We start from the raw sequence: 26,561 nt of genomic DNA on the forward strand, positions 1-26,561 counted from the left end.
CCAATGTTACAGGAGAAACTCAGTCTTGCAAATGGATCTTTATTGGCCTTCTGAACTAATACAGCTCAACTTAAACATTCGAAATTGACCTTAGCAGACTGGAAAATGAAAGGGCTGGTGCTGCCATTTGGTTTGAAAGTAAATTTCATCCTTCACCGTTAACTTCCCTGTACCTTGAGTAGGAAAGGCAGTTTTTTCTAATCTATACCAGACTGACCTTCTTGGTAGTGAATGTGCCATAAAACAAGTAATGTAATAGGCTGCCTACAATGCATGTATGTTCTTCAGGGAGCATCCCTCTGGTCCTCCTACCCCTCCTTGCACTGTGCTGGGGCCAGGGGCTGGGCTGAGCTTGGCTTACACCAGGGGAGTTTTCTGGGGAGGGGGAAAGACCCAAAATGTGGGTGTCTGTTTATGATAAGACACACTAACAACTGAAAAAAGATTTCTCCATCAGCAGATGTGCTCCTTGGGACAAGTATTTTGTCTGAGCTGCACAGCACCTCCAGGCTCTCCTGTGGCACACAGTTGTATATGAGTTCTGCAGTATGGGGGACACAGGCTTAAATTAGTCCAGGCTCAGGTGTACTGGGTACCCTCCAGGTACATCCTATTTATTGTTGCAGTTATTGAATACAAGCCCGTAATTTATCATCTGACTGGGACTCAGTTGTCATTATTGTTCCCGAAAACTGAGATACTGCTGGTACTCGATCCCCTAAGACTATTGCCATGCCAGGCAAATCCTTGCAAATAGATATTTTGACAGACTCCATACTTAGTCAAGGGGAAACTGGCAGCTACACAGTTGTACTCCAAATTAAAGTGCTTAATTTGTCCCTTCTTTCTGGAAAGCTTTCTGCACGTTTGTAGCATGCCAGTTTTCTGGGCAATGTGTAGATGTTACGCACAGAGGAGAAGAGTACATGCTCATTTCGGGTCATTTTTTTCCACGGTCTGCTGTTTAATATTAATGATGTAAGTTGCTGTGTTGTAATATTAAATAATTGTAACCTGTACAGGAAAGGAGTTTTATTTTAACCTTTGAATACTATATTTACATGGTTTAGTATATATGAATAATGCATGAAGTGAGGTCATAAGGTTGTTTTCAAAGTCTGTCATTTCAGAATCAAGCTGTAGAAAACACTTAAGGAGAAGAGGGGTTTCTTTCCTCTCTCTCTCCCCCTTTCTTTAATTCCCTGGGGTTCAGGAAATGGCATTGAAGTTTTATGCCATTAGGATTTCTCACTGAACTTCAAAGCTTAATTTAGCCTCTGCTGGAATGGAGAGAGGCATAAAACAGGCACAGCGGAATCCATTTAAATGAGTGACTATGAAAGAAATACAGTTTCGATGAAAACAAACGTTCTGCACAGTGTTCTACCACACAAACTCCCACGTGGGAGCACGGCGGCTGCGCTGTGCCTGCAATGCTGGGTGCTCCGCGTGGTGCTGAGTGCTCCGCGTGGTGCTGGGTGCTCTGTGTGGTGCTGTGCCCTCCCCAGTGGGCTCCAGGAACTGGAGCTGGATGAGCCAAGGTCATGGTGCCAGGCACCCGTGCAGTCTCACACACACATACCTACAAGCACCTGGCAGTTCTCCAGAGCATCGCTTTAACGGGGAAGACAGTCTGGAGGATTTGGTTTTGTTTCCAGTGTATTTGATGCTTCATGAAGGGTGCAGTTTTACTTCGCACTGCTCCTTTATAACCCTACTCGTCAGAGAAATGTTCTTGTCATTAGCAAGGTGTTTCCTTTAAATCATTTCCCTCTCTGTATTTTTTATCCATTGTGACATGAATTTGCTTCTATGAAATGAGCTGTGTGATTTTGTTAGGCAGTGCTTAGTGCTTTATTTTAGAGGCGTTATAGGTTAATGCAGACATTCGACATATCTTAGAAATCCAAAGGCTGGGGTAGTTTGTTCTGCCTCTGCAGTGGTTTCAGGATAATTGCTTGTAATCCAGTCAATGCGTATGCACAGGAGCTGCTCCAGCTGCGCAGGATTTCTTCTGACCCACCCCAGTGATGCACAAGTGACCTTGAGAGATTTCTGCACTGTGGTCCCCAGGAGAAAACGAGTTTCCTTTTCAGTAACCATAAGAGCCTGCAACTGCATCGCATCTGCTGCTGGAAGCCTTAGGGCTCCATGGGTGGCACTGCTGGAAGGCAGCAGCAGCAACAGGCACGTGAGGCAGGGCTGGAGCTGCTCAGCCAAGGCTTTGGTGAGCCTTGAACCTCAGAAAAGTCCCACCTGGTGTCCCCATGTGGGCAGGAGCCAACTTGGTGCCTGTGGCCACCTTCCCCAGGCAGGGGGAACACAGGCTGGTTCCAGAAGAAGGGGAGGGATGCGGCCCTGGGTGTGGGGCAGAGGGACCGGCCTGATGCAATGGTAGCATGAATTAGAATTGAATTCATTTAAGAATCTTGGGCCTATCACACCACCCGAACTGTTGCATTAAACATTTCATTTTAATAATGCACTTTAATCGTATCTCTCTTCATTTATGGGAGTGCTTGACACCATTTCATGTGGCTTAAGAGCAGCCATTCTTCTCTATGCTGCTATTGCAGATGGCTTGGTCAAAATTATGCAGCTATGAATGATGATGTGTGTGTGAGTTCCTGTATTTGTCACCAAAATAGCATTGTAGTGCCCCTGGCCAGGCCTGTAGGTTGTGCCTGGCTGCAGCATTGGGCTGAGTACTGCGACAGGGGAAACCTCTGACCCGAGAACCAGTAACTGAAGGTAAATAGATGCTGTAAGGAACAGGAGCAAATGCTGAGAGAGAGGGTTTGCTGGTCTGAGTATGAAGAAGGGTAAAAAATGCCTTCCTATGAGAGGCTGTGGTTCAAAGGGGAAGAGCTGATTTAGAGTCCATTACAGTTTGTACATCTGGAAATCTGTTGGAGTAATTAAATGCCAATATAAAAAGGAGATTCAAAGGGCTGGTTCCTTAAAGATTGCTCGTAACTACCAGGGTCAAAAGTAAATTATAAGTAATGCAATTGAGAAGTTGGGTCTTTCTGGCTGAATAAATGCCACAACTGAGGAAAGCAGTAACTCATCTTTCTATATTTGAACATCTCATTATATTCCAGGCTATTGAAAGACACATTAGGTTCCAGAGAGGTGGCACGTAAGGTCTCATGCTGATAATCCATCCCTTAATTATTTTATGGAGGTTAATGTTGTTGTAGTAGAGTAGTAGCTTGGTCTTAGCAGTGAATAATAGGTTTTAGTGGAAATGAGTTTAATGGAAAATTAATAAAGCAGTGCAGAATGGCTGAGCTGTGTATGGAGGCTGGGGATGACATCTGTGCTTTTTTAGTACTGCTGTAAAGGCTTTATTTTGAAGTGTTTCCAGGAAGCAAACCCATTTTCTGGCCTATTATGCCCTCTGCTCCTACTACAGCTTACCTTCTTCCCCCCCATAGGTGAGTGTAAGTGCACTTCAGGAGCAAGCAGATCTCTGAGACACCGACCCAGGCTCTCTGTAGGGAGAGGTTGTCTCCCACCTACGTGTGAAAGTTTTCCAGGACTTCAGTTTTGTTCCCTTTGGAAAATTCAAATGTTAAACTCTTCTCTTGTCAAATGCAGCTTCTCTGCTTCCTCTTGTTCTGCTCATGACTCATCACGGCTTTAACTTCCTGGAGAAAACTGACAGCTTGAGGGCATTGCACGCATGTTCCTGTTCCTAATATGCTGCCGTTGGGTACAAACTAAGGGAAATGTGAGTGGAGTGAACATTAACATGGCTTTTAATGACATGATAGCTTCTTTCTTTTGACTCAAACATCCTGCTTAATTAAAGCTTAGTGTGATAAGCGCAGAGCTTGTTGAGTGTAGGAAACCTGCCTCACAGGGAACTGGCTTTATTCTTTATTTTTAGTAGTTTTCTCCATCTGTCCCTATGTTTCATTAACATGGAGAAATAATTCAATAAAACTGAACAATCATCAATAGACCTCTAGAGTGTGACAGTCCCAAATGCAACTTCATTTGGCTGGTTTTATCAGAGCTATTGCTAGTGTCACTCCTGACCTGGTATGAAGCAGAGGAGTCACAGTAAAATTTGGTCCAGCATCTGTACTGGCTCAAATGGTTTGCACAAAGTCTTGGCCCCCTCTGTTTTGAATGAACACTAGAAGAAATGAATGCATGGTCAAAGCACCAATGATACACACGCAGAGGAAGCCCAGTTCCCTTTATAGAAACTTGTTGCTTTATTAAAACTAGTATTTTCACTCAAGTTTTCAAGGAATCCTTTATTTCACACGAACAGAAGCATCTCGCAGCAGGGCAGCCCCTCCGGCTGCGTGGTTTGACCATCTCCAAGCTGCTCTGGTGGCTGCTGCCTGCAGGCAGGACCAGGAGGCCAACCCCTGCTGCACCGGGTGCAGCGCAGCACAGGGTGAAGTGAACCACAGGGGACCCAGCGAGTCCCACACCAAGCACACGTGGCTGTCGCAGACTCACTGTGGCTCTGGTGACAGAGATGGAGGTACCGAAACCTGTCCTGAGCCTCCGGCACCGGCGCAATCCCTCCTCTCCCACCCCTCCAAGGCCTCATTCATGCCCCTAGGGCCAGGTCTGGGGTCTCTCTGGGACTGGCAATACCCAGCCCACCTCTGGCCATGCTGAGGTTCTGTCCTGCAGGTCCCAGGCCCCTCTCCATGGGGGCATGCTGTGGCTGCCACCTCCCTGTGGAGCTCACATGGCCCTGGCCATGCAGGGGAGCCTGGGCTGGGTTCTGAAGCCCCCCCTGCCCAGCACACGGGCACCTTCTCCCCCTGCACCTCTGTCATGGCAGATGACCCGACAAGCAAACCCCGGGGGGAAGCTCGTGGGTTGGTCTGGAAGAAAGTGACCTCCTTAACTGCTCCCATCGAACCGTCCATCAGTGTCCAGGTGCCTTTTCCCTCCCCCTTTCCATGCATCCATGTCCCATGCAGTGCTGTGGGAGCCCACATGGCCCCTGGCAGGTCTGTGACGGCAGCAGGGCAGGATGCCCGCAGCAGAAGCAGGGCTGCTCCTGGTGAGGTTCTGAGCCGCTGGTGCAGGAGGGGCACACGCAGGTAGACACTAACAGCTTTTCGCCCTGGTTTATAACCCAGTTTCCATCCTTCATTGCTTGCCTTCTGGAGCACTTAGTGCTCTGAAGAACACCCTTGAGTGGGAGAATTTGCACTGCTCAGCAGGCTCCACAAGTATCTTTAATGGCTATCAAGCTCTGTTCCTGTTTTATTACTATTTTTGTGGGGTTTTTTTAGCTTTGTATTTCTGAGAAAAATGATCTTGTTTGTAAGCTCAGCACTGAGCACCACCAGGTCATCATCTGGGCACGTACTCTCTGGGCAGCCCTGTGAAGTTTCTTCCCCTCAGGGCTTCGTCCACTGTCAGGATGTATCTGTTGATAAGATCTTTCATTTCCTGCGTGAATGGCTCAAAATCCTTTTGCTTAGCACCAGACCGCTTGAAGCTCCCGTCCCTGTTGTTCTCCACACAGAGCAGTCTGTCCTCTGTCACCGTCATGTTCAGGAACTCCACCATTTCCTTCAGCTTGGGGATGAGGCTCTGCTTCAGGTCCTCGTAGTGGACGACGAGCAGGCGCTTCCCGTACTTGAGCCAGTCCAGGACGTGGGAGGCCCACCAGGACGCATAGCTGTTCACGAAATCCGGCCACTCTGCACACGGGAAACAGGGAGAGGAGACAGTGTTAGCCGTGCTGGCGGCAGCCGTGTTCCAAGCCTTACCTGTGCAGCAGGACTGGCGGTGCTGGGCATGGGCTGGTGGTGCTGGATGCGCGCACGCTGGGGAATAGGATGCGTTCAGAAGATTCATCTGTGCCTGGCACATGGGAGGGATCTTGGGTCACCCACCACGATCACAGGGACAGGATTTACTGAGTTATTTTCCTACCCCTGCCTCCCATTAATGACACCTCGGTCTCTGTTTGCTGTTTATGATAATCTAATAGTCCTAGCTAAAGCTTTTGGGCTGGACAAAGAGCACTTGTGGCTGAAATGTACAGCAAACTACAAATTGTTATGGGAAAGCCATTCCCTCTGGACTTACTACTAAGGGCTGTTTTGTCTGGGTTTGATGAATAGGTTTTGAGTTGTGACTGATGAAAGGTAATACATGATCTTGGGAAAGAAATGTGCTGTGAGAGAGAACACTTCCCCAGCCTCCCTCAGCCCTGTGCTCTGTGGCTTGCCAAGGCACAGCTGTAATGCCTCAAATATGCATGAGGAGATATGCAAGTGGAATCCCTCCTCTGCTGGTGTCTGAATGCAGCAGTGTGTTCAGTGGGGAAATCACAGTCACACCATCAGCTTGCCAGTCAAACGCATGAAGCGTGGCAGGCATATTCTGAAGTCTGTGTGTTCAAGGAACACTGAATCTCAAGTCCCCTTATTGCTATTATCCTTCTTTATCTGCAGTGCAGTAGCACCTGTGCAGTGCTGTAAAATTTCCTTCAGGAAATGTCATGCTCCATTGAATCCTCCAAATCTTAAATAAGACTTCTCATGTTTATTACATGCTGCAGGGGCAAATGTTCTTCACCTCGCGTGGCTTGGCAAATGAGCTGTACACAGGGATGTTGGACCTGGACATGTTTTCTCTGCCAAACAGCACGGTGGCAGCAGTGCTGCTGCACGCCTGTGGGCACAGGTTTGGTGCTGGATGCGCAGCGAGACCCCAGGTGCAGGTCCAGGCACTTTGGGGACTGCGCTCGGCTGCGGTGGGAATCGAGTCCCACTGTTTGCGGGGCTCACTTGGTCCTGGTGCACTCCCCCTCCCCAGTATGCTGGGTTTGAAGCTGTGTCTGAAGCCCACCCCGGGGTGATGTTTTACCTTTGCTTTTCCAGTTGCGGTCGGTGGCGTAGCCCAGGTGCCCTGCATACTTCCTGTTGAACTCCGCCATCAGAGACTTGTATGGGTTCCGGATCAGCAGGATCGCCGAGTCAAACATTTCAATCTCTGTCTTGCCACTCTCGTGTGTTTTCACACAGATGGTCCTTCTGCTCCTCCAGTGGTCTTTTTCTCCTTTAAAACCTGTTTTACAAGACAGGATTGTTGGCTTTTCCGCTTGATGATGTGCCTGTACCTTTCACACTCTAAATCACTCTCTACAGTGGTGTAAAACTGCAGTGGGAGGACCAGCCCGTCAAATCCATGTCTGAGCTGGGTGTGTGTGGGAGCATGGCTTTCCTCCACTGGGGAGACGCAGGCAGCACCTCACTGTACAGGGGCTGCTTTGCACAGGGCCGCTGCTTGTGCTTGCTGAATATCGTGCCTGTGCAGGTTGCTGCCCTGCCAGCACAGTGAGGAACACTTTAAAATGCTGTTTCCTGTGCTACACAAGGCTTGGTTTAGTTGGCATTTGAGTCAGCTGGTCTTTTGGACCAGTCTTTCAGATGGGAGCTGTGCACGTGTGTGTGCTCAGCAGCACCAGTGCAGGTGACCTGCACATTCTGGCTGTGGTCTGTGAAAGCAGCTGCCTGTGGAGCTGTTGAAGCTGTCCCTACTGCTGCCAGCACTGTGAGCGATGCTCGTTCCAGGCACGGGTTTGAATTCTGCCAGTGTGCTGAGCAGGGCAGCACCCGCTGGGTCCCAGCAGGAGGATGCCAGAGCAACCAAAGCTCCGTGTCTCGGAGGGGCTTTGTGCTCCCCATCCCTGGGGACACAGTACCTTTGTTGTACAGGGCTCCATCGAAGTAATAGCTTCCTGTGTAGTATCCTGTGGCATGCTCTATCAAATGGCGAGCCCACGTATTCCCAGCCCCAGGAAAGCTCGACAAAGCAACAAACACTTTGGATTTGGTGGTTAAGAATTTCCTGTCCGTGCAGCGGGTGTCTGCGAGTACAGAAGATATTTCATTGTTAGCACTGTGGCTTTTTAATGATTTCCCTGACAGCTCTTGATTACTGCGTTTATTGCTTCTTTCTTTTCTCTCTTGCAAATATGGGATATCAATTTGAGTCCGGTTGTGACTCAGCTACTTCCCAAAATTAATTCAGCCGTAAGAGGCCAGAGAGATTATCCTCAGAAGAGGTTTTTGCTGGTTTTGTGTTAGGCAATGCTTTTTTGAAAGAGGTGTGGCAAACCATTGTACTTGCCAGCAAGTTGTGATAAAAGCCCCTTGATGCCTGTTTGTTAGGGGCTATTTGCCTGGCAGGTTGGCTTTTCAATGAAACCTGAATGTACCATTACACCTGGAAATTGCAGTTTTATAATGCAGGAGAAACCCCTCCTACTGCAAGGAGCTGCTTCAGTTAAACCTCTAGCTGTGTCTCTTAATGTCCTGTCTCTCTTTGTCCTCTCCAAAGGGCCTAAGGTAGCGATGAGCCTTATTGTGTCCATCTCCATGGGGGCTGGGCACTGGTCTCCATACTTTAGAGATACTTTATGACAGCCTACCATGCTTTTGTAAATCCTAGCCTTATTTCTTAGCCTGCCCACAGAAGCACGGGTAGGACAAGAGCCACTCCTGACCCTCTGACAGTTCAACAAGAAGCCAGGAAATAAACTATAAATTATCAATTATGCTCTCTATTCCTCAAAGAGCCACTGGACGGAGATGAGCCCCACCACTGCTGGGGGGTGCAGTGCTGGCTCTGCCCTGGCAGGGCGGGTGCTCCTACCTTGCACTGGGGTCTGATAGACCAGGCAGTACTGTCCCTTGGCCGTGCTGCTGGCGTTGTGCAGCCCGCTGCAGAGCAGCGCATCCGCCCCGTTGTGCAGCGAGAAGCGCCCGGTGGCATAGCCGCAGTAGCACTCCCGTGCTCGGAGCACTGCCAAGGGAAACTCCTGCGGAAGGGGAAAACAGAGCAGTGTGTAAACGCCACATCAACAGCCCGTGGGGAATGCTGCTGCTGTGCAAAGAGAAATACATCTTCACAAGGCCACTGTCAAGATCAAAGCGGTGTTTGATATATCATTGTAAAGCTCACGCGTCTTATGCTTCTAGTGCTTTTCATATTGCAATTGCTGTAAGAGTGGTTCTCAGACACAAACCGCATAAAGCATGAGAAGTGAAAATGTTCTGATTTTCTTAATTATTCATAAGCCATAATTTTATAATAGTCCTGTAGCCCCTAGTATGTAATTCTATCTGCAAAACTTCAGTGTAGGAAAAGTTGTTCTTATTTTCACCCATTTTGAATTGGATCATCTTTTAAACTTCCACTTACATTCCCTCAAACGGAGGACTCTGCTGGTAACAGGTTTGCCTTATGCAGCTTATACCAGAGTTTGTGTAGAGGAAGCTTGCCCTTAAAGAATTAAAGCAAAGAGGGAATTCAGACCCACTGACTAATGTCATTTTAAACCCAGAAAAAGTCAATCCATAAAGAAGTACATGTCTCAGTGTGACTTCTTCCCAGTTAGCAGAAAATGAAGGGGCACGGAGGGGCTGGCAGAGGCTTTGAGAGCTGCTGTGTACACTTCTAAAAAAGCCACTTAGAAATGTGGTACCAAGTCATTTTTGGCACATGTATTCAGAGGGACCCCACTGAGGGTGAGTGTGGGGCTGTGCCAGAGGAGGCAGAGGGGACGTGCGGTGCCTGCTGCTGGAGGGAGGTTCTACCTTGCTTCTAGATAGGGAAACCTCGCCTGAAATCCAGGCTGAGTGCTGCAAATGACAGGTACCTGGGCAGGGTGTAAGGTGTGCAACCACACACTACTCACAGGTAGTGTTCATTGCAAGGAGGTAATTCCCAAGGAGGTGCTGGGGCAGTGGGGCTGGGCTGGCGCTGATGGGAGCTAAGGGAACTTTGAGGGAAATGTGCTGATCATTTGCTGAAGAAGTCAGCGGCTGCTTGTGTCTCACTAGGAAAAGTGCACTTACTACTGTGCTGCAGCTGACCCTCAAGTTCAGTTCTCTCTACCAGGGGACTAGGGATGTTCTCCCTGGGTTTCCAGGGTCCCCAGGGCAGCTCTGTGGGGATGCCTGGAGGAAGTTTGGGGTTACTTTAGTGCAGAGCGTTCAGTTCCACTTCCATATCAACACTTTTTGCCTTTTAAAAGTCTTTTGGAGCCTGGGAGTGTGTGACAGGACTGCTGAGCAGCTTATCTCTTGCTCTTTCCTGCATGTTCATCCTCTGATAAGGAGTCAAACACAACACATGTGTGCCCAAACAGCCAGCATTTGCTTAGCAAATGAGGCACGAAACTATTTACAGATTTGATCCAAGAGCAAACCAGGGCTGTTTCTGCCTGCAGTCAGGAATTTTCCCTTTGCAATGAAGCAGTGTTTCTCAGCTTGAGAAATTAATAAACGTCCCAGCCCTCCCATGCAGCCTGGAATAGAAATGTACCTGTGCCGAGGTACCTGCGAGCGACAGGCTTTGCAGAGAGACCTCACCAAGCACTGCCCTGTGCTCCTGTGCCTGCAAAAGTGCCGGGCAGCCCAGGCCCAGTGGTGGCAGCACGGTCACTGAATGGAGTGTGGTGGGAGGCTGAGTGCCTGCGCCACCGGAGGTTCTGACCCACTGCTCCTTGGTTTATGGTGTTAGAGAAATAATGACAATATCTAAAGGGAGCTCTGGAAACCCTCTGTGTGAATTCCACGTTCTCCTGGGATTTTGATCCAAGTCCCAGGAGTCTCTTGTTTATGGGTAAATAGTGGCACATAGCTACATCTGGGATTTAAAACAGCAGGTCTGGTTTTGAAATTAGCAAATTACTGTCCTCTGTGTATTGCTTTACAAGGAAAAGTAAAAGGACCATGGAGCAGGTAACATCCAAGTGTGCCAAGTCACTGAAATACTGGGGTTCCTGTTTTCAGGAGTGTGTTGCTACTGGCTAGGAAGCTGTCCACGTTATTTTGCAAGGAAAGGATCCCAAGTTGGGACAAATGCTTGTAGTGTCGCATCAGGGCCTTTTTTGGTATGCAAAGTTAAAGCACAAATCAGTGCATAATAACTGGACTTATGGATGTGCAATTGCTGCTGCTGAAGTGGAGGGAGACCTTGTCAGCCCTTTTCTAGGGGAATACTTTCCAACAGTCACTTTCCAAAGGGTGCCATGAGGTCCAGCAGGGCTGTGGGCAGGGGGGTAATGTGTTACCCGCTCCACTTTAGGGAATAAATGAGAGAGGTACCAAACATTTTCTTCACCTTCCTTCAGTACCTTTTCCTCTTTGTGCTATCATTTCTGCAGCCCTCTCCATGCCCTCTCTGCAGGAGTATGTTCAGATAATCCTTTAGAATATCTGGTTTGCTCATGGCTTTCTCACACAAGCTTCATCAAGGCAGTAGGCATTGATTCCAGCTCTGGAAAGGCACGAGCTGTTCTGCAGAGATGGACAGTTTCCTCCATCCTGCTGCTCTCCTCTAGCCAAGTCCTGTTCCAAAGTCGGACTGAAATGGTACTATTTTCATTGTGGTCTTTTTTGTATCCTTTTCAGTCATTCAGATGTTTTCACTTTTTGGCTGCATGGTCAGAAAACCTTGAAGGAGCTCTACCTCTGAAACCCATTCATTCAGAAGAGACATCTCCCCACACCAAAATGGCACGATTGTGCTTAAAAACACTGACCTTGTGTTTGAGCTTCTCCAGCTATTTCATGCCACTCTCCCAGACTGAGAATCATCAACTGCACTTCATCAGTAAATATTGATATAATTGTTACATGTGTGCAAACTGACACAAAGATCAAGATTTCTTCCCACCATTAAACAATAGATTAACAGCAGAACTTTGGACATAATTGCTCCTGACGTCCTGACATCCATGCATTTACATGCATGGGGGTGCATGTGTGTTAATACACAGGGTATGTGGGTGAATCACTGCAACCAGAGCTAATTCCGTTATGCATTACACTGGTGAGCTGCTATAGAGGGTATGGTGACTGGGAGAAGCTTTCCCACTTTACCTAGTAATTAAGATTTGTTGTTCATGCCTTAATAGTTTTAATCAGTTTTGTGATGCTACAAGACAAAGTAATTGAACGTTCAGTTTAGTGCATGAGGCTGGATGTGGCTGCAGGCTGAATCTGACCACGCAGTGAACCCTCCTCTGAACAAAAAAATAAGCCCTATGGGATGGGGAGGAAAGGAACCAACCACAACAACCACCAAAGCAGAGGCTGCCCTGAGCTGAACGTTCCCTCCCATGAAGATCCCCACATCCATCAAACTCCTTCAGTCTTACTCTGTGATAAGTGTGGAGGATGAGCAAAGGCGCTGCTTCAGGCCAAGAGAGTGCCCTAGGGCAGCAGATGTTGGTATGTCCTCACCTTCTGTCCAAAAGCTGACACATAACTGACCTTATTCTTTGCTTTCTGGAAGTCTTACATAGTGACATGAAGTTCTACAATGGTTCCATTTTAAATTGAAATATGTTACATCTAAATTACATAGGTTATAGTGAAAATGGTAAAAATTCCGGTGTGGAAATACACACATTTGTATTAAAGTACCAGGACAGTCCACCTCCTTTCAGTGTGCTTATCTGAGTGTCTCACGTTCCCAGCCAACACAGTTACACACTGGTGTAAAAACTGTGTGTAGATGCCTCATGTAAGATCCTCCTGTTTTCTGTGGCCATGCATGCTGCTGCCTGTGGGGAGCCCAGGGCTGCACCAGGAGGAGGTCGCTGGGATTGCCTCTCCCTCACCTGGACCCACAGGGGCTCCCCATTGCTCTCTGGAGGGCACTGGGGCCACCGAGGCGTCCCCTGCGATCAGATCTGGCTCTGGGCTTGGTTTGAGTGTGACATGGAAATGGCATCAATTTCCTCATAGCTGATACTCCTTGCTTAGAACAGCTTTTCTGTGTGTGATATTTAGTGGCATCACTCTGATGGCTTTCCCTGCCATCAGGCCCACTCGGGAGAGCAGCTGGACCAGATACATCACTGGCTATTTACTGTGATGGGCTTTGTGCTTTAGAAACTCATTTACAAATTCAAAGCTCTAAGGCACTAATCTCTGTTATTCCCTTAGTGGATTAAAATTTAAAATAACAAAAAAAGAAAGAATGTGAAATGAGAACTGTTCTTACTTTCTTGGAGCAAAATTCAGAGCACATCTCCACCGTCAAATTGGGCTGTATCAAAGAGGCTGGAAAGGTGTCTGTTAAATTTGCTGGAGCTCTAAAACATCCTCGATAGATAACATTCCTCCCTGCAGGGATATGAAATAGGTTTCTCTTGAGAAAACAATGTCCATAGTATCCTGCCTCTTTCACAAAGAACAGTATTAGCTTCGAAGCTAAAAATAATAAAATAAATTGTATATTCCAAATGCTGTAGAATTCAAGAAACCACGATAGGCACTAGAAAACTGTTGCAAATCCTGTGGCATTGAAAGGAGCACATGCCTTTGGCTTTGTACAAACCACCGAAAGCTGGGCTGCAGCAAAGGGTTTAGATTGCATTCCACCAGCGGAGGGCATTGCTATTGTTTGCAGGTCCCAGGCTTCTTTTCAAGACATGCTTTCCCCTGAAAGACTTAAAAGCCCCGATACAAATCTACAAAGCTTCCCATGATCTGCACCAGAAAAGGAATGGAATTTAAATGAATCCTGAGCCCCCACCAGGGACCCACCTTCCTGCACATCTGCTCCGGCTCTGAGCTCTCCCTTCTCTTCCCATTCACTTTCTTTTGAGGCCAAGGGTGTTTGCTGCAGCCTTGGAAATCTGAACTAGGCTTTTGTGAGCTGCTGGGGGAGAAGGGCTTTCTTCAGGTCTTCAGCATCGGCCTCTGCTCTGCCCTGCTCCTGTGGCAGTGCCGCGGAGGTTGGCAGAACTGCCCTGTGTTTTGCATCCCTGTGGTTGAAGTCAGGGTTTGGCCCTAATGCTCATTACAAGCAGCAGTACCAATCCCCTCCTGCTTGAGAGAGCAATGTTCCTGAGCAGAGACAGGTGATACCCAGAGCTGTATGGGAACTCCCTGCCCCAGTGAGGCTGCACATCAGCACAAATGAACTGATGGTAACGGAGGAAATAGTGTGGTGCGGCTGCTTAGAAAAGAGCCTGCATGTTCAGTGGTTCTGTAACTCCTAGGGCTTGGTTTTGGCTTTACAAAGGTGGAAAATGCTTTTATTTCATCACTCTGCTAACTCTGCTGACAGAATTTGCCTAGCATGACTCAGCAGGGAGGAAGGAGGATTTGGAAGGGAATTTGGGTCTTCTCCTGGTCTGCACCAATTTGCTACCTTAAAGAACACTCACCAGAACTGATGTAGGAAACGTGTTGGGTGACTGGAGAGATGCAGAGTTGAAGGGAATTTTGGTTCTGCAAGGATTTTCTGGCAGAAGGGTCCAGATTCTCCAGCATGAGCCAAGGGGCATTAGCTTCAGGCTTTGAGCTTCCCTGTGTTTAACATGACATGGGGCACAGTCCTGGCATGGGAGCTGTGCAGTTTGTGATGCTCATGGAGCCAGGAGCTGCCAAACCCAGGGAAGGTTTGAGTGGAGACGCTACTGGATGTGCTGTGTGCAAGCAGGAGCCTTACGTGAGGTCTGTTCTCTGCACGGCATCGTGCACATCGCAGGTGCTGTGGTGGTGTCAGAGTTACTTCCCAATGTGCTTGTTCATTGTGATTAATGCTTCTGTTGGCCTCTCAGCTAGCTTGTGGGCTTGTCAGTGGGATTCTTCAAACAGTCAAATATCAAGTATTACTAAGGGCAACCAAAATACAAATCTAGCTGCAGGCTAGACTAATTTGATGACTAATTCATTAACACTTAGGAGAAAAATAAATGCCACCCTTTTTCTGTGAAAGATGTATATATATTTTATGCTTAAGATTTAGACAGTGATGCATGTCCTGGGAAACCTGCCAATGTGCCTGTCAGCCTGACACGAGCAATTTAGGTCTATGTACCTTTGATATATAATTTATATGTAGCTGGGTGGATTATTGTACAAACCTTGACTTGTCTTTAAGAAGAAATGAAGTACCATTAATACTGGCACAACCTAAGGTCTTGGTGCTTCTTCTCAGCAAATAACATAGTAAGATCTTGTGAGCTTGCCAAAAATAAAGACAACTCAGCTGTTAGGTATTTTATGTGCTTTGTGTTGGCCCAAAGGTTTATGTGCTGTATCTCCCACGGCACCTGATTGAATGACAAGTAGCGTAAGCACTGTCATCTCAAGATGAAACAGAAATCCCAACCACAACTAGGACAGAGCAAAACTCTGGTCTCATATCTCTCGTCTGGGAAAGAGATTGGTGTCCCTCACACTTACAATCTTCCTCTACTTACTATCTAATTACTGTCCTGCTGCAGTCTTTTGTTTAGGATCATTTCTGAGCGTGGGTTAGGCCAGCATCACTCCTGGGAGAGGCCGCCTGCCTCCGGTCACACAAACACCCACTTACGTCGCCTGGCTCCTGCTCGCAGCTCCTCCACCCTGTAGACCGAGAGCCGGTTCACCCCTCCGCAGGCCGAGCCCTTCTCCCCCTTGCACTCGCTGTTGCACTCCTCGGGTTTGGAGGTGGTCGCAGGGAGCTTGTTCCCGCAGTAGCACTCTGCTCCGTACGCCAGCCCCGCGTAGGTGTAAGCCCTGGAGGAACAAACGCAGGCACCGCTGGGACAGGCACTCTGCCTGCTCCTGAGTCCATACCTGTCCCCATGCGGGCACATGCTTCTGCCACCCTGCTCCAGAGACGCAGCCGGCCCTGGGGACAGGCACCACGTGTGTTCCAATGCTCTACAGACCACAGAGACCATCTAACAAAACAGTGATTCTTGACCAGGACAACAGAAAACATATTGTCAGTAGCCGTGCTATGGTAAAGAGACTAGGCAGCAGTGAAACAGTCTACTTAAGCAAGGTAGCAGAGCTATGGCATGCCTGAAGGTGTGAGAGAATCACAGTTTTCACACATGCTGTGTGTTTAATGTGTGCATGCTTTTCCCATTTCAAACTCAGAGAAGAGCAAACTTGCCCTGAGCAGTTCCCGCTCACCTCTCGGCACAAGCTTCCTGACAGTGGGATACTGTCATTTTTCTCAAGTCATAAAACACAGCTCCCTTCAGCGTCCTCTCCCTCGAATCATCACTGAAGCATCCCACGTAGGTACCTGTGTGCAAGAGCACAGTTGGACAACGTGCATGGGATGGACACAGGGAAAAGGGACAAATCCATCCAGCGGCACTCACTGCCAGAAGCTGCACAGGGGTGCACATCACATCCTGCCCACCCTGCAGTCCTGGCTGCTGGTTCTGAGCTATGGCAGGGGTAAGCCCGAGTGTCCAATGGAAATGAGCCGAAGGGAAACCAGCCTTTTCCCTTCCTCCAGCTCCTTAAAGCAGGCTGAGAGCCAGACTGTGGCCACCCTGAGCTGCAGCTCCTGCTCCCTCCCTTCCGTGGCAATGCCCTGTGAGTCTCTGCAGTGAAGGAGGAGGTGTTCTTCAAAGCAGTAAAGACCTGGAGAAATCTTGTTGGATTTCTCCCAAGTTTTATTGAAAATCTCAAATTGATAATGAGATGATGCGAAAGAAATATTACGAAAATCAATTTTCTTTGGGCACATAGAGTTATATTAAAGCTATAATGGAAAGATAACTTCAGTCTTAAGTAGGCAGCACTGGCTGGTTATCGCATCCAACTATCTCCTTCTCCCTGGTGCAAATGAATCTCTTAAAATATGTCTTGCTTTGCTTAGCATATGAAAGATAAATATTTCTCTTAGACTGCATCCTATGTGAAGCCTCTTTTTTGTTCTCGTGAACAAAACACTATAAAAATCCAGGCCATTTTTTAATATACGATTGGAAGGGTGATGTGGAGTCCTGCTATTATACAGCAATTGTGTGTATATAAGTACATTTTATCATTAAAATATGAAGGAAAAAGGAAATTTGGTTTTAGCAGCATTGAGATGACAACACAGGAAAGTTAAATAACATGAGCTTGGACAGGAAGAGAATATATGATGAAAAACTAAAAAGTATTATATTATCAATAAAATAATCTGCAAGAAAAGGAAACTTTAAGGCACTCTAATAGAGATTCTGGAGCCTGGAATAATAAATCAAACATTAAAATATTACCAACATGAGCAGATTCAAAGACCTGCACGTTGGTAATTTGTGAATGTGCAATTAGAGAGCTCACAGGATGCGCTGCACACCCTGAGCACCCTGCTGGCGGGCTGGGAGTTGCCTCCAGTGAGGATGTTCTGCATTTCACTGGAGGCTTCGGATTTGGGCACTTGGATTCAAACCAGCAGCAGAGGAACTCAGTGTGTGGGGCCCAAGAGCTGTGTCAGGAGCCAGAGGGTGCTCTCCCTGCATCCCTCCCACAGCACCAGACCCCAGGGGTATCCCAAATCACATCCTGTGAGTGAGTCACAGAGAGACTCCAGGTCTTAGAGCGGAACATCGTATCAGTGATCCAGTCCCCGTCCCTCTGTGTCCTGTGTGATGGCATAACCAGGTCAGGGAAGCAGTATGAAACACCCCATCCATGGGAGCATTCCTAACAGGAAATGTTAATTTTTTACTGAAGAAATTCCTGTTTTCATTTGATGCACTGATGGAACTTGCCAGCCTCCCTGGCAGGGAAAGATGTGGCCCCTACCCTGAGTTCCTCTGCACTGATGAGGCTGCACCTCAGATCCTGTGTTCATTCCTGGGCCCCTCACTACAGGAGAGACATTGAGGGGCTGGAGTGGGGCCATAGGGGGGAATGGAGCTGGTGAAGGGCCTGGAGCACAGGGGTGATGGGGAAGGGCTGAGGGACCTGGGGGGTTCAGTCTGGAGAAGAAAAGGCTCAGGGGGGACCTGATCTCTCCCTACAACTGCCTGACAGGAGGATGGAGCCAGGAGGGGCTGGGCTCTGCTCCCAAGGAACAAGGGATGGGACAAGAGGGACCGGCCTCAAGCTGCACCAGGGCAGGGTTAGATGGAGCTGAGGAAGCATTTATTTGCTGAAAGGGTGATGAAGCGCTGGAACAGGAAGAGGAGCAGTCCATGAGCGCAGGGGCAGGGTGCATCCCTTACCTTTGTGTTCAGCAGTGTGCTTCATTGCTCTGAACCCCGCTGTCTGCACGGGCTCCTGGTCGCTGATGAACCTGTGAAACCACCTTCGCCTCAGCTGCCTGAGCTCGGAGTTGCGGGACACAAGCCACCGCGGGCTGTGCCGCTGGCCCGGGGCCGCATCCTGCAGGGCGTCCATGCCCACCGGCAGCCTGGGAGCGGGGCGCGGGTCCATGATCCCAGCCCCGGCCATCCCGTCCAGCACTGCCAGGGCCTGGCTGGAGGAGGTCCCACGAGAGCCTTGCTGGATAATGATGCGGGTCCGCTGCAGCAGCAGGAGGCTGCCGGCCATCAGGTAAGCAGCTGTGAGGAAGAGGAGCAGAAACTGGGTCCGACGGAGAAACTTCTGTAGCCTGAAGAAAGCTTTGGCCATGCCCTTACTGAAACCAGGCCCTTCACGCCTCCCGACGGGCCCCTGAATCTCCGCCTGGCCGGGCGCTGGTTCCTCCCATAAGTTCAGCCCATCGCTAAGGTGCCTTCTCCCAGGGAAAAGCCTTCTTCCCGCAGCACAGGGACCAGCCTCAGGCGCCTGCCTGGCCGAGGGGCTCTGCCGGTGCCCAGGGCGAAGCCATCGTTGTGCTCCAGGAGCTGCCCAGCAGCCGCCGCTCAGACCTGAAACAGCAACAGGGAGGTTGGTTCCATCCGAGCAGAAAATGCCCATCACCAGGGTGACAGTCCCCCACCCGCCCTTGTTCTAGCTGTTCCTCCATCTGTTGTTTGTAATGATGCACTTTAAAAGCAACAATCCGATGGGAATGATTGATTAAGCAGAAGCCGGTTTCAGATCCTCAGCTTTTTTCCCCCTCCTTTTTTTGTTTTCTTTTAACTTGGAATGCACAAGAAATACCTTAATGATGAGGTTAATTCTCTTGGGATGTTGGGAAAAAAGTCCTTTTTTCTTTTGCCAATAGCCAACATCTCCATTCTCGGTCACTGGAACAGGCAGCCGCAGTACGGGCACCTCTTTAGGAAGGTATTACCAGATTCCTTCCTTTCAGCTGTAAGTAGCTAAGCTACACATGCAGATCAGAAGGAAACATCAGTGGGGAGGTGGTGGGGAGAAATTGCATCAACTCACAATAGATACGATAAGATTATTAATCTCTGTGCAGCACAATAAAGTCAGGCTTTGTGCTGGAAGGGGTTTGGGGACTGCTCAGGGCTGTGCTTGTCACTTTAACAGACACCGGGGATACGGCCGGTTTTCAGTAGGTTTCTGTGCTGTGGCCGAATGGGGAAGTATGGGTAAAAGCCAGGGAATGTTTGGAAAGATTTCCTTTCAAGTTTCCCCAGATCTCTCCTGACTGCTCTGAGCTTCGCAGGCTTCAGTTGTGCTGATGTGCACCGCGATGGGATCGTCTGGGCAAGAAAAGCTCCTTTGTGCTTTAGGGAACCTTTCACCTCCTGTAGCAAATAAAAGCTGGCATCTCCCCATAAGTTCCTGTTTTCCCAGTCAGTCGCCTCTCTGTGGAGCCAGGCAAGTGCTGAGAAAAGATGCAGTGTTTTCCAGGAAAGAAAATATTATGGCTTTTGCTTAACTGGCACTTGGGGCACGCTCTTGATATCCACAGTCCTGGCAGAGGAGCAGCCGCTCACTGTGTGTCTTGTTTCAGTATCTGAGTTCAGTTTTGTGGATGTGCAGTTATGCCTCTTTCTTAAACAGAGGCACCAAGTCTCCACCCATTCCCTTCTCCCTTCTCTTTTTCATTCAGTTTTGCAACTTCTTTCTGCCTTAAGCAGTGACCATAACCAAAGCTCATGAACTTCCAAGCCAAAACTGCTGCAGTACCTGAAGACCAGTTTCTCAGCTGTACCAGGAAAGAGCCCCCCCCCCTTCTGATCAGCTCCAGAGCCAAGGAAAATGCATTGATTTACACAGCTGAGGAGCTGACCCTTAAAGTTAAACTATTGAAAATCTCTGATCAACGCTGTGAGCACTCCAGAATTACAGTAAAGGGCTCACAAGTACCCAGGCAGATGAAAGGCAGATTGGCCATAATTAGATACTGCTTTAATTTATCTGCAGAAATACAGTCTATAAGCATAGGTATGGCTTGATTCACTCATTGTTCCTAACATGGGGCTACTGCAAACCTGAGCTATGCCCAAAACAGACTGTCTAATGTAAAACATGCGTGTGTGTATTGGCCATTTGGGATTCTGGCAGGGAAACTGCTGCTCCCTGCATCCCGCAGGATTCTGAGGTGGGGCTTAGCCAGTGGAGGAGGCAGCCACACGCTGCTCACATTGAGCACATCTACAGTGCAAAGGGATGGCGCCCAAGGAAACACTGCTGCAAAGCCTCTGGGGAGATGGTAATGCCTGCAATCACACAGGTATTCAAGATTTCCCCCTAGCAGCAAGTTGAGGCCTGATAAATTCATCAGCCTCAGTCACCTTTGCCCAGCTGTAATCCAGGGTTTCGCAGCTCTTTTGGTTTACTCATAAAGTGACTGAGGTACAATATCAAGAAACACTTGGAGACAAAGTTCCCAAGTGTGTCCAAGTTGTTTTCATTAAGGCAGTGCTGCGGCAGCGGGAGCCTCTCATCAGCAATGCCGAGTGGTGGCTTGGCTGGAGAGGGACCATCAAAGCCGTGTGGCGGAGGCCAGGCACGTGATGAGGAAACTGCAGCACTGCCCCGATTTAGTCCCTTTGAATGCACTGTGGGCTTGAGTTTTCAGCAGCTTTCAGCCGAGTTTCTCCACGTTTGCAGTGATGTGGAGGGGTGGAAGCTGCATCACCCCCTGCCGGGTTTGGGCACCGCCTGCCCAAAGAGCGCCTGTGCAGGGCTCGATGTGCTGCCTCCCACATGAGCAGGGTGAAAACCTGCTGTGCACCAGCAGAGCCAGAGTCGCTGCCCGAGACACTGGACTGGGCTGAAGTATGCAGCAAGCTCTGCTTCCAAGCACCAAGCATCATCTGGCACTGCTCCTGTTGCTCTGCATGGCTTAATGATCTAGTTAGTTACTAAGGGGCAGCTGCTTCTGGGTCTCACAGGGCTAACGCTGCCCTTGCCCAGTGCCTGAGAAAGTTTAAATGGTACGAGCCAGCGCCACTGCAGTCAATGTGACATATATAAATTACCTCCAGATGCATTCCCCCTCAGTACAGTTGCCATGACAGTACATTGTAGTAAAACCCAAGCAAATAAATAAGCAGACTCTCCGCCCACAGCAACTGCTGCAAATGTGCAACTCAGAAATTAAACGTTGCTTTTTAGTGGGGAAATAGCAGAGTGCTGCTGACATAAAGAAATGTCATTTGAATTTTCCATAAACTGCGTAATGCAGTATCATCAAAGTATGCCTAAAAGAATTGAAGTACATCACTTTTGATGATGATATTAAAAAGGAAAGAGTAAGGAGGATATGAACTAGTGTCTGGTAATAGAAAATGTATCATTTGTCTTTTTCATACATGTTTCATTTTAAAATGAAGTGAAATGGAGGAAAATTAAGAGTCTTCTGTTCCTATTTATCAGTTCTTCCAGCCAAAGGGCTTTTAGGACCATATTAATTGAGGGTTGAGCTTGTCAGTGAAATCATAAAACAGTAATTGAAAGGATTTGAGATGGGAAATGAGAACTGATAAACAGCGGAGAGGACCTTTGGGTGGACTGAACAGTGAAAGGGTTAATGCTGCAATGGTGCTGAGCCTTCAGCAAGGAAAGGACCCCTTGTGTTGGTCACCAGCCCTCGTGTGTCTGGTGCCTGTGATTTTATAAAATGGGGGATTATCCAGTTATTGAGGGCATGAACTTGATGGGGTTCAGAAAAGCCTCGAGGGATCTGATTTTATGAAATACCAATCTATTCCCTTTACAGGTGACCGGTGAATTTTTGACTGTTCAGAAGTCAGGTAACCATGCAGTTGTTTGAACAGCATTTTGAGGTGTTTGTGGCTGGAAACGTCATTAGACAAAAGTAGTTTGAGGGGTTTTTTCCCCTGTATGTGCCAGCAGGACTGAACGCAGAGTGAGAAACGCATCTTGCCTGAAATCCCAGAGTCTCACACTATGAATCTGTTCCCATTCGTTTCCTAAACTGGGCAATGCTGTGATTGTCCCTGGGGCAGCCAATACCTTAGAAGAGGGATCCCTCTTGATCTGGTGTGACCTCATCACCAGTGGCTTTGCAGCTGTAGCCTGGTTTTGGAGCCCTGTCCCCACACTGGGGACCCTCCCGGACAGTGCTGCGGAGGGGTGTTTGTTCAGTCAGTGCTGGTGCAGTGTGAGGGATGCTCTCCCAGAGGACTTGCATGAGCCTGTAGTGCTCGGTCAAGGTGTCTCCCACCAGCACCCCCAGAAATGCTGCTTTGCTTTTCTGCAACTTTCCTGCAGCCACATTGCTCAGGACCTGTTCCTGTGGGGCCCTACCCAGAGCAGGGGGTGGCAGGGGCAGCAGGCCTTGAGGGGGCTGCGGTAGCATCCTCCACAATGGGCTCTGGCTGGCATGTAGCGCCCAGCTCCTCGGTGTGCCCGGCAGCAGCAACGGCTGTGCCTGGTGAGGGGCAATGGATCCTGTCCAGCTCTATCAGTATTTCATAGCAAGGATGTGGTTAGCAGGTAGGGAACCACTGACATGGCTGTGGGGAGCTCTTTGGCAGGAGGCAGAGGAGGGACCCGTCTGCAGGTGCTGCCTGTTTCGGAGCACTGTGCAGTCAGTGTTCCCCTCCCCTGGTGTCCTGGTGAGGACATGCACGGTGTTGGGAAGCGCACAGACAGGACTGGCTGCCAGACCTGAGGTGTCTCCCATTTTCTGGGCTGGTTTTCTCTTAATCCTTATTTTTCTTTCATTACATATATAGTATCAGATTTATACCTGTACTTATTGCTATATTTGTAAAGAGAAATAGAGGAGGAGTTATAAAGTTCTTGGCAATTCTGCTCTCCTAGCTACAGGAATAGTTACGGAATTTTTGAGGGAAGGCTGAATGCTTTCAGTGATGCTACAAAAGCTGGGGAAGTCTGAAGACACTAAAGAACAGCCCCAACTTGCAGGTGAAGGAGTTGCTCATTTGAGGCTGCCCCTTGAGAGGTTGCTCAATGCAGATTCTTGGGTCAGTACTGCATTGATGCTCCAGCTCATCAATAGCTGATCTTGTCTAAAGACCAGCAGGATTTTGCAGATTCCGAGGCCTTGGCTCGGAAGCAAAGCTGTGTTTGCTGTTGTAAACGGAAGGGAATTTGACTCCTGAGCACTGGGTTTAGAAAAATCCATCCCTCTTCCACATTTCTCCTTCCCTTCATCATCCGTCTTTGGGGACAAATGGAGTCATTCGGGACATAGCAGGAGTCTGGCTTGTGGCCTTCCTTTTGGATACCCGCATCCATTTTCTTGAGGCTGTTTGGAAAGTCAAGGCCAGCATCATTCTGTGTGAGAGCACGTAGGCAGAAAACCTCTGGAGAAGCTGCAGATTGAGCGTTGGGATGCTGTCAGGTGTTTGCAGCTCGCCTTGTTCCCATTGCTAAAAGCACTCTGAGAACCTGCCAGTGCTTTCACACGTGGCCAGAACAGCCTCCTGGATTTTGAGAAAGGGGTTAAAAAAGCTGAGCTCTCCCCTCATGCCTCGGGTGGAACTGACAGAGAAGTTCGTGGGGAAAGCAACACATGCTACAAGTACAGCTTAGAAGAAACATCCTAGCTCTCCACTGTGTTAAGCCAAAACCCGCTCAGATACAGGTTGATTCGGATGGATTTCGGTTAAGGTCCATTGTTACCTTTTCCAGCTCCTTAAGGAAGTGTCACTTGAAATCATCTCACTAACTTAACTATAATTTAGGAATTCATGCAAAGGGAAGAATAAGAGGTGAGTTTGTAATTCCATTGCCCTTTGTAGGACATTCTTTTACCAAAAAAGAGAGGAAATATTTGATAAAGAGGTACATTAAGAGTTATACAGAATCCCTTCACCAACTTAAATGTGTACTTTACAGTGAGATAAGGCCTATGGAATATAACCTGCTTGTTGACCTTTCTGGCAATTACAATGCAGTGCTCATGCGGGACCCATGTAGAATTCAGCCACCCAACCTTCCCAGAGTGTTTGGCTTGAGGTGGAGAGGTAGAAGCACCCTGGGCAGGCATTCCTGCTTGGATAACCCTGCAGAGGAAGCCCAGGAGGATCTGCTCCATTGTGCTCCAGTTCTCCCATCCCAGTCCTTCCTGCAAGGCACATGGGAAGCTGAGGTTGCTTTTCTCCTCTGTCCCAAGCAGGAATGTTTAGTTCAGTCATGCAAGGCTGAGGATGAGCTCGTGCCTGTGCTTTGCAAGTGCTCATCCTGCATCCTCCATGCAAAGCACACCACACCACTCAGGTCTGCTGCTGCAGAACTTGTGGAGGGTTTGTATTTGAATACAGAACAAGGGTTCTTCCCACCTCTTCCCAAGTTACCTCCAATTGTCTGACTTAGAGAATAATTTGGTTTGTAGATATTTCTAGAAACAAACTCCTCCACTTCTCTCCCATCAAAATGAAGCTTATGGTCTAGTGCTTTTCAGTAAGTAATGAGGTGATCAGTGAGACATTAGCGCAGGGACCTGCAGCCTGTCCTGACACAGAAGCTCTGATGTGTCACGCTAGCTTCCCTCCCAAAAGATGTGGCCTTACTCTGGGCTTTCAGAAGCAACAAGCATTTCTTCCAACTTTGAGATTCACTTGCTAGAGGATGGATCTGTACTGACTCTATGCACATGCCCCCTCATGAGCGACTCTTTCCTGACACAGTGCTGCTTTGAGTGTTACTTTAAGCACCACTTTAAGGTTTGCCAGCAAACTAGAGATGAGGTAGAAGCAATTTCACTACATGCTGCAGTGGCAAACATTGCAGCTTGAGAGGGCTTCCTGGCAAGCTTACTGTTGCTGGGTACAAGTGCACTTGCTACCAGAGGTAGTCAGATTGCAAAGTTACCTTTGATGCTGATATTGTGTTAAAGCTGTTCAATAATGTTGAACTGTGATAAGGCAGAAAAACATCTTTATGCAGAGATAGTAAAAAGATGGAGAAAAACTCTGTGGTCCATAAACTAGTCAAATCAAGTTGAAAATACAGAAGTTACAAATGTACATGATATCCAGGCTTTACAGCTGATAAATAATTCAGCTTTGGAAGTGAAAGGCAGAGCAGAGCTGCAGCCTGAGGCTGGAGTTTCAGTGCTGACTTGTGTGGATTTGGTCACTGCAGCTCTTTCACTGGATGCTCCACTTTTTGGAGACCAATTTTCTAGCACGGGTAGGTGTAAATCTAGGCAATAACTGTGTTGGTGAATGCAGTTGCCTATGGTGAGGGATGCAGAGGGGCCTGCAGGAGGAACTGGTCCAAAAGGGTTGTTGTGAGACAGCATGATGACTTGGGAAGTGTCTAGTGACAGCTTGTGACCGAGCACACCATGGCAATAGGGGGATTTATTCCATTAATCCCATACTTTTTACCTAGCTCAGTGATAAAGTAGTAATCAGGAGAACTGATTCCGTGCCAGTATGGAAAAGGGGCAGACATACACATACCTACATTTTGTCTGTATACATGCACATATATGTGTGCATTCTGTACACAGAGGTTTGCACTCAAAAGGTAACACACAATTTGCTGTCACACTTCACTGATAAACTGAGACCTATCAGCAATCAGCATTCTTGAACCTAGAAAGTATTTTGATCAATAACAAACCATTCATGCATAATGTACATCCCTTTGGTATTAAGAACTCCAGCACCCAGCAAATGAGGCTTTATCTGCAATTTCCAACCCCCCCAATGTGGTTCTGTGGCAATAAGCTGAAGTTTTGTAAGAGGTTGTCATAAAACCCAGACCCTATATTGATATCTGCCTCAGCCCATAGGAGCTGGAGATGAGATCTTTTCCTGTGTGCAAGGAAATCTACTGAAATTGAAACACCATGCAGCTCTGTAACTAGATCGTAGATATTTAAACGTCTTTAACAACCCCTCAGCATCCAAATTGCTGCAACGTCCACCTACTAAAAATTGCTGGGGTCTATTTATTTAGCACAAGGATGCTTAGAAACTGTTGGAGGAGCCGAGCGTTCTTGCTTGCCTCCCCAGGCTGGGGCCACAACACACACTCGCATGATCCATCCCCACTTTTCAAGTGTGATGTTTTGTGGCTGCTCGGGAAAGGGCATCTTGAGAGCAAGCTGCAATCTTTATAAATAATGCAGCTAAGCCCGGTGTGCTCAGATCCATGGATAAATGTAACAAATCAGACCGCCGCTCAGGCTGCGATGAATGCTAATGCCTCACCCTCTGCGAAAAGTTCTCTGGTTCTTACTTGTGTCAAGGCCGGCTGACAAACAGCTTGCAGACACACACAATGCAACTGTGTAGGAAGAAGAGGAGGGATGCCCACCTTTCGTTGTGCCCGAGGCGCTCCGGCTGTAGGCAGGTGAAGTCCCAGACAGCCCGCAGAAATGCCACAGAAAGCCGTAACGCGGTCAATCCCGCTCCCGCCGCCGCTGCCCTTCCCGCTAATCCCGCTCCCAGCCGTAATCCTCCGAGCACCGGAGCGCGCCGCGCTTGCGGGGCT

General features: G+C 48.3%; 1 protein-coding gene and 1 long non-coding RNA gene across 2 annotated transcripts in view; one reads left to right on the forward strand and one right to left on the reverse strand.

Moving 5' to 3' along the window:
* LOC133217648 (uncharacterized) overlaps window positions 1–26,561 on the forward strand; it is a 125,114-nt gene that overhangs the window by 79,087 nt on the left and 19,466 nt on the right. The gene's annotated exons all lie outside the window — the stretch shown is intronic.
* Window positions 4,206–26,525, reverse strand: WSCD1 (WSC domain containing 1). Its single transcript, XM_061363277.1, has 9 exons — window positions 26,385–26,525; window positions 17,978–18,625; window positions 15,939–16,053; window positions 15,349–15,533; window positions 13,021–13,142; window positions 8,656–8,821; window positions 7,703–7,867; window positions 6,865–7,065; window positions 4,206–5,690 (listed from the first exon to the last, which is right to left on the reverse strand). Exons 2-9 carry the CDS (start codon window positions 18,384–18,386, stop codon window positions 5,338–5,340), a joined length of 1,716 nt encoding a protein of 571 aa, XP_061219261.1. The 5' UTR covers window positions 18,387–18,625; window positions 26,385–26,525; the 3' UTR covers window positions 4,206–5,337.

This window comes from Neopsephotus bourkii, unplaced genomic scaffold (genome assembly GCF_033783945.1).
Source record: "Neopsephotus bourkii isolate Nb327-2 ecotype Australia unplaced genomic scaffold, CSIRO-AGI_Nbou_v1 NB_1154, whole genome shotgun sequence".
Classification (NCBI taxonomy): domain Eukaryota; kingdom Metazoa; phylum Chordata; class Aves; order Psittaciformes; family Psittacidae; genus Neopsephotus; species Neopsephotus bourkii.

Bases quoted from the DNA above. Each gene is read 5' to 3' on its own strand.
- WSCD1 (XM_061363277.1), bottom strand. From the start codon at position 18,386: ATGGCCAAAGCTTTCTTCAGGCTACAGAAGTTTCTCCGTCGGACCCAG. The intron at 13,143-15,348 runs GTAAGTGGGTGT...ATATCCCTGCAG, and splicing joins GCGAGCAGGAGCCAGGCGAC to GGAGGAATGTTATCTATCGA. The intron at 7,066-7,702 runs GTACTGTGTCCC...CTTGTAAAACAG, and splicing joins TGGAGCCCTGTACAACAAAG to GTTTTAAAGGAGAAAAAGAC.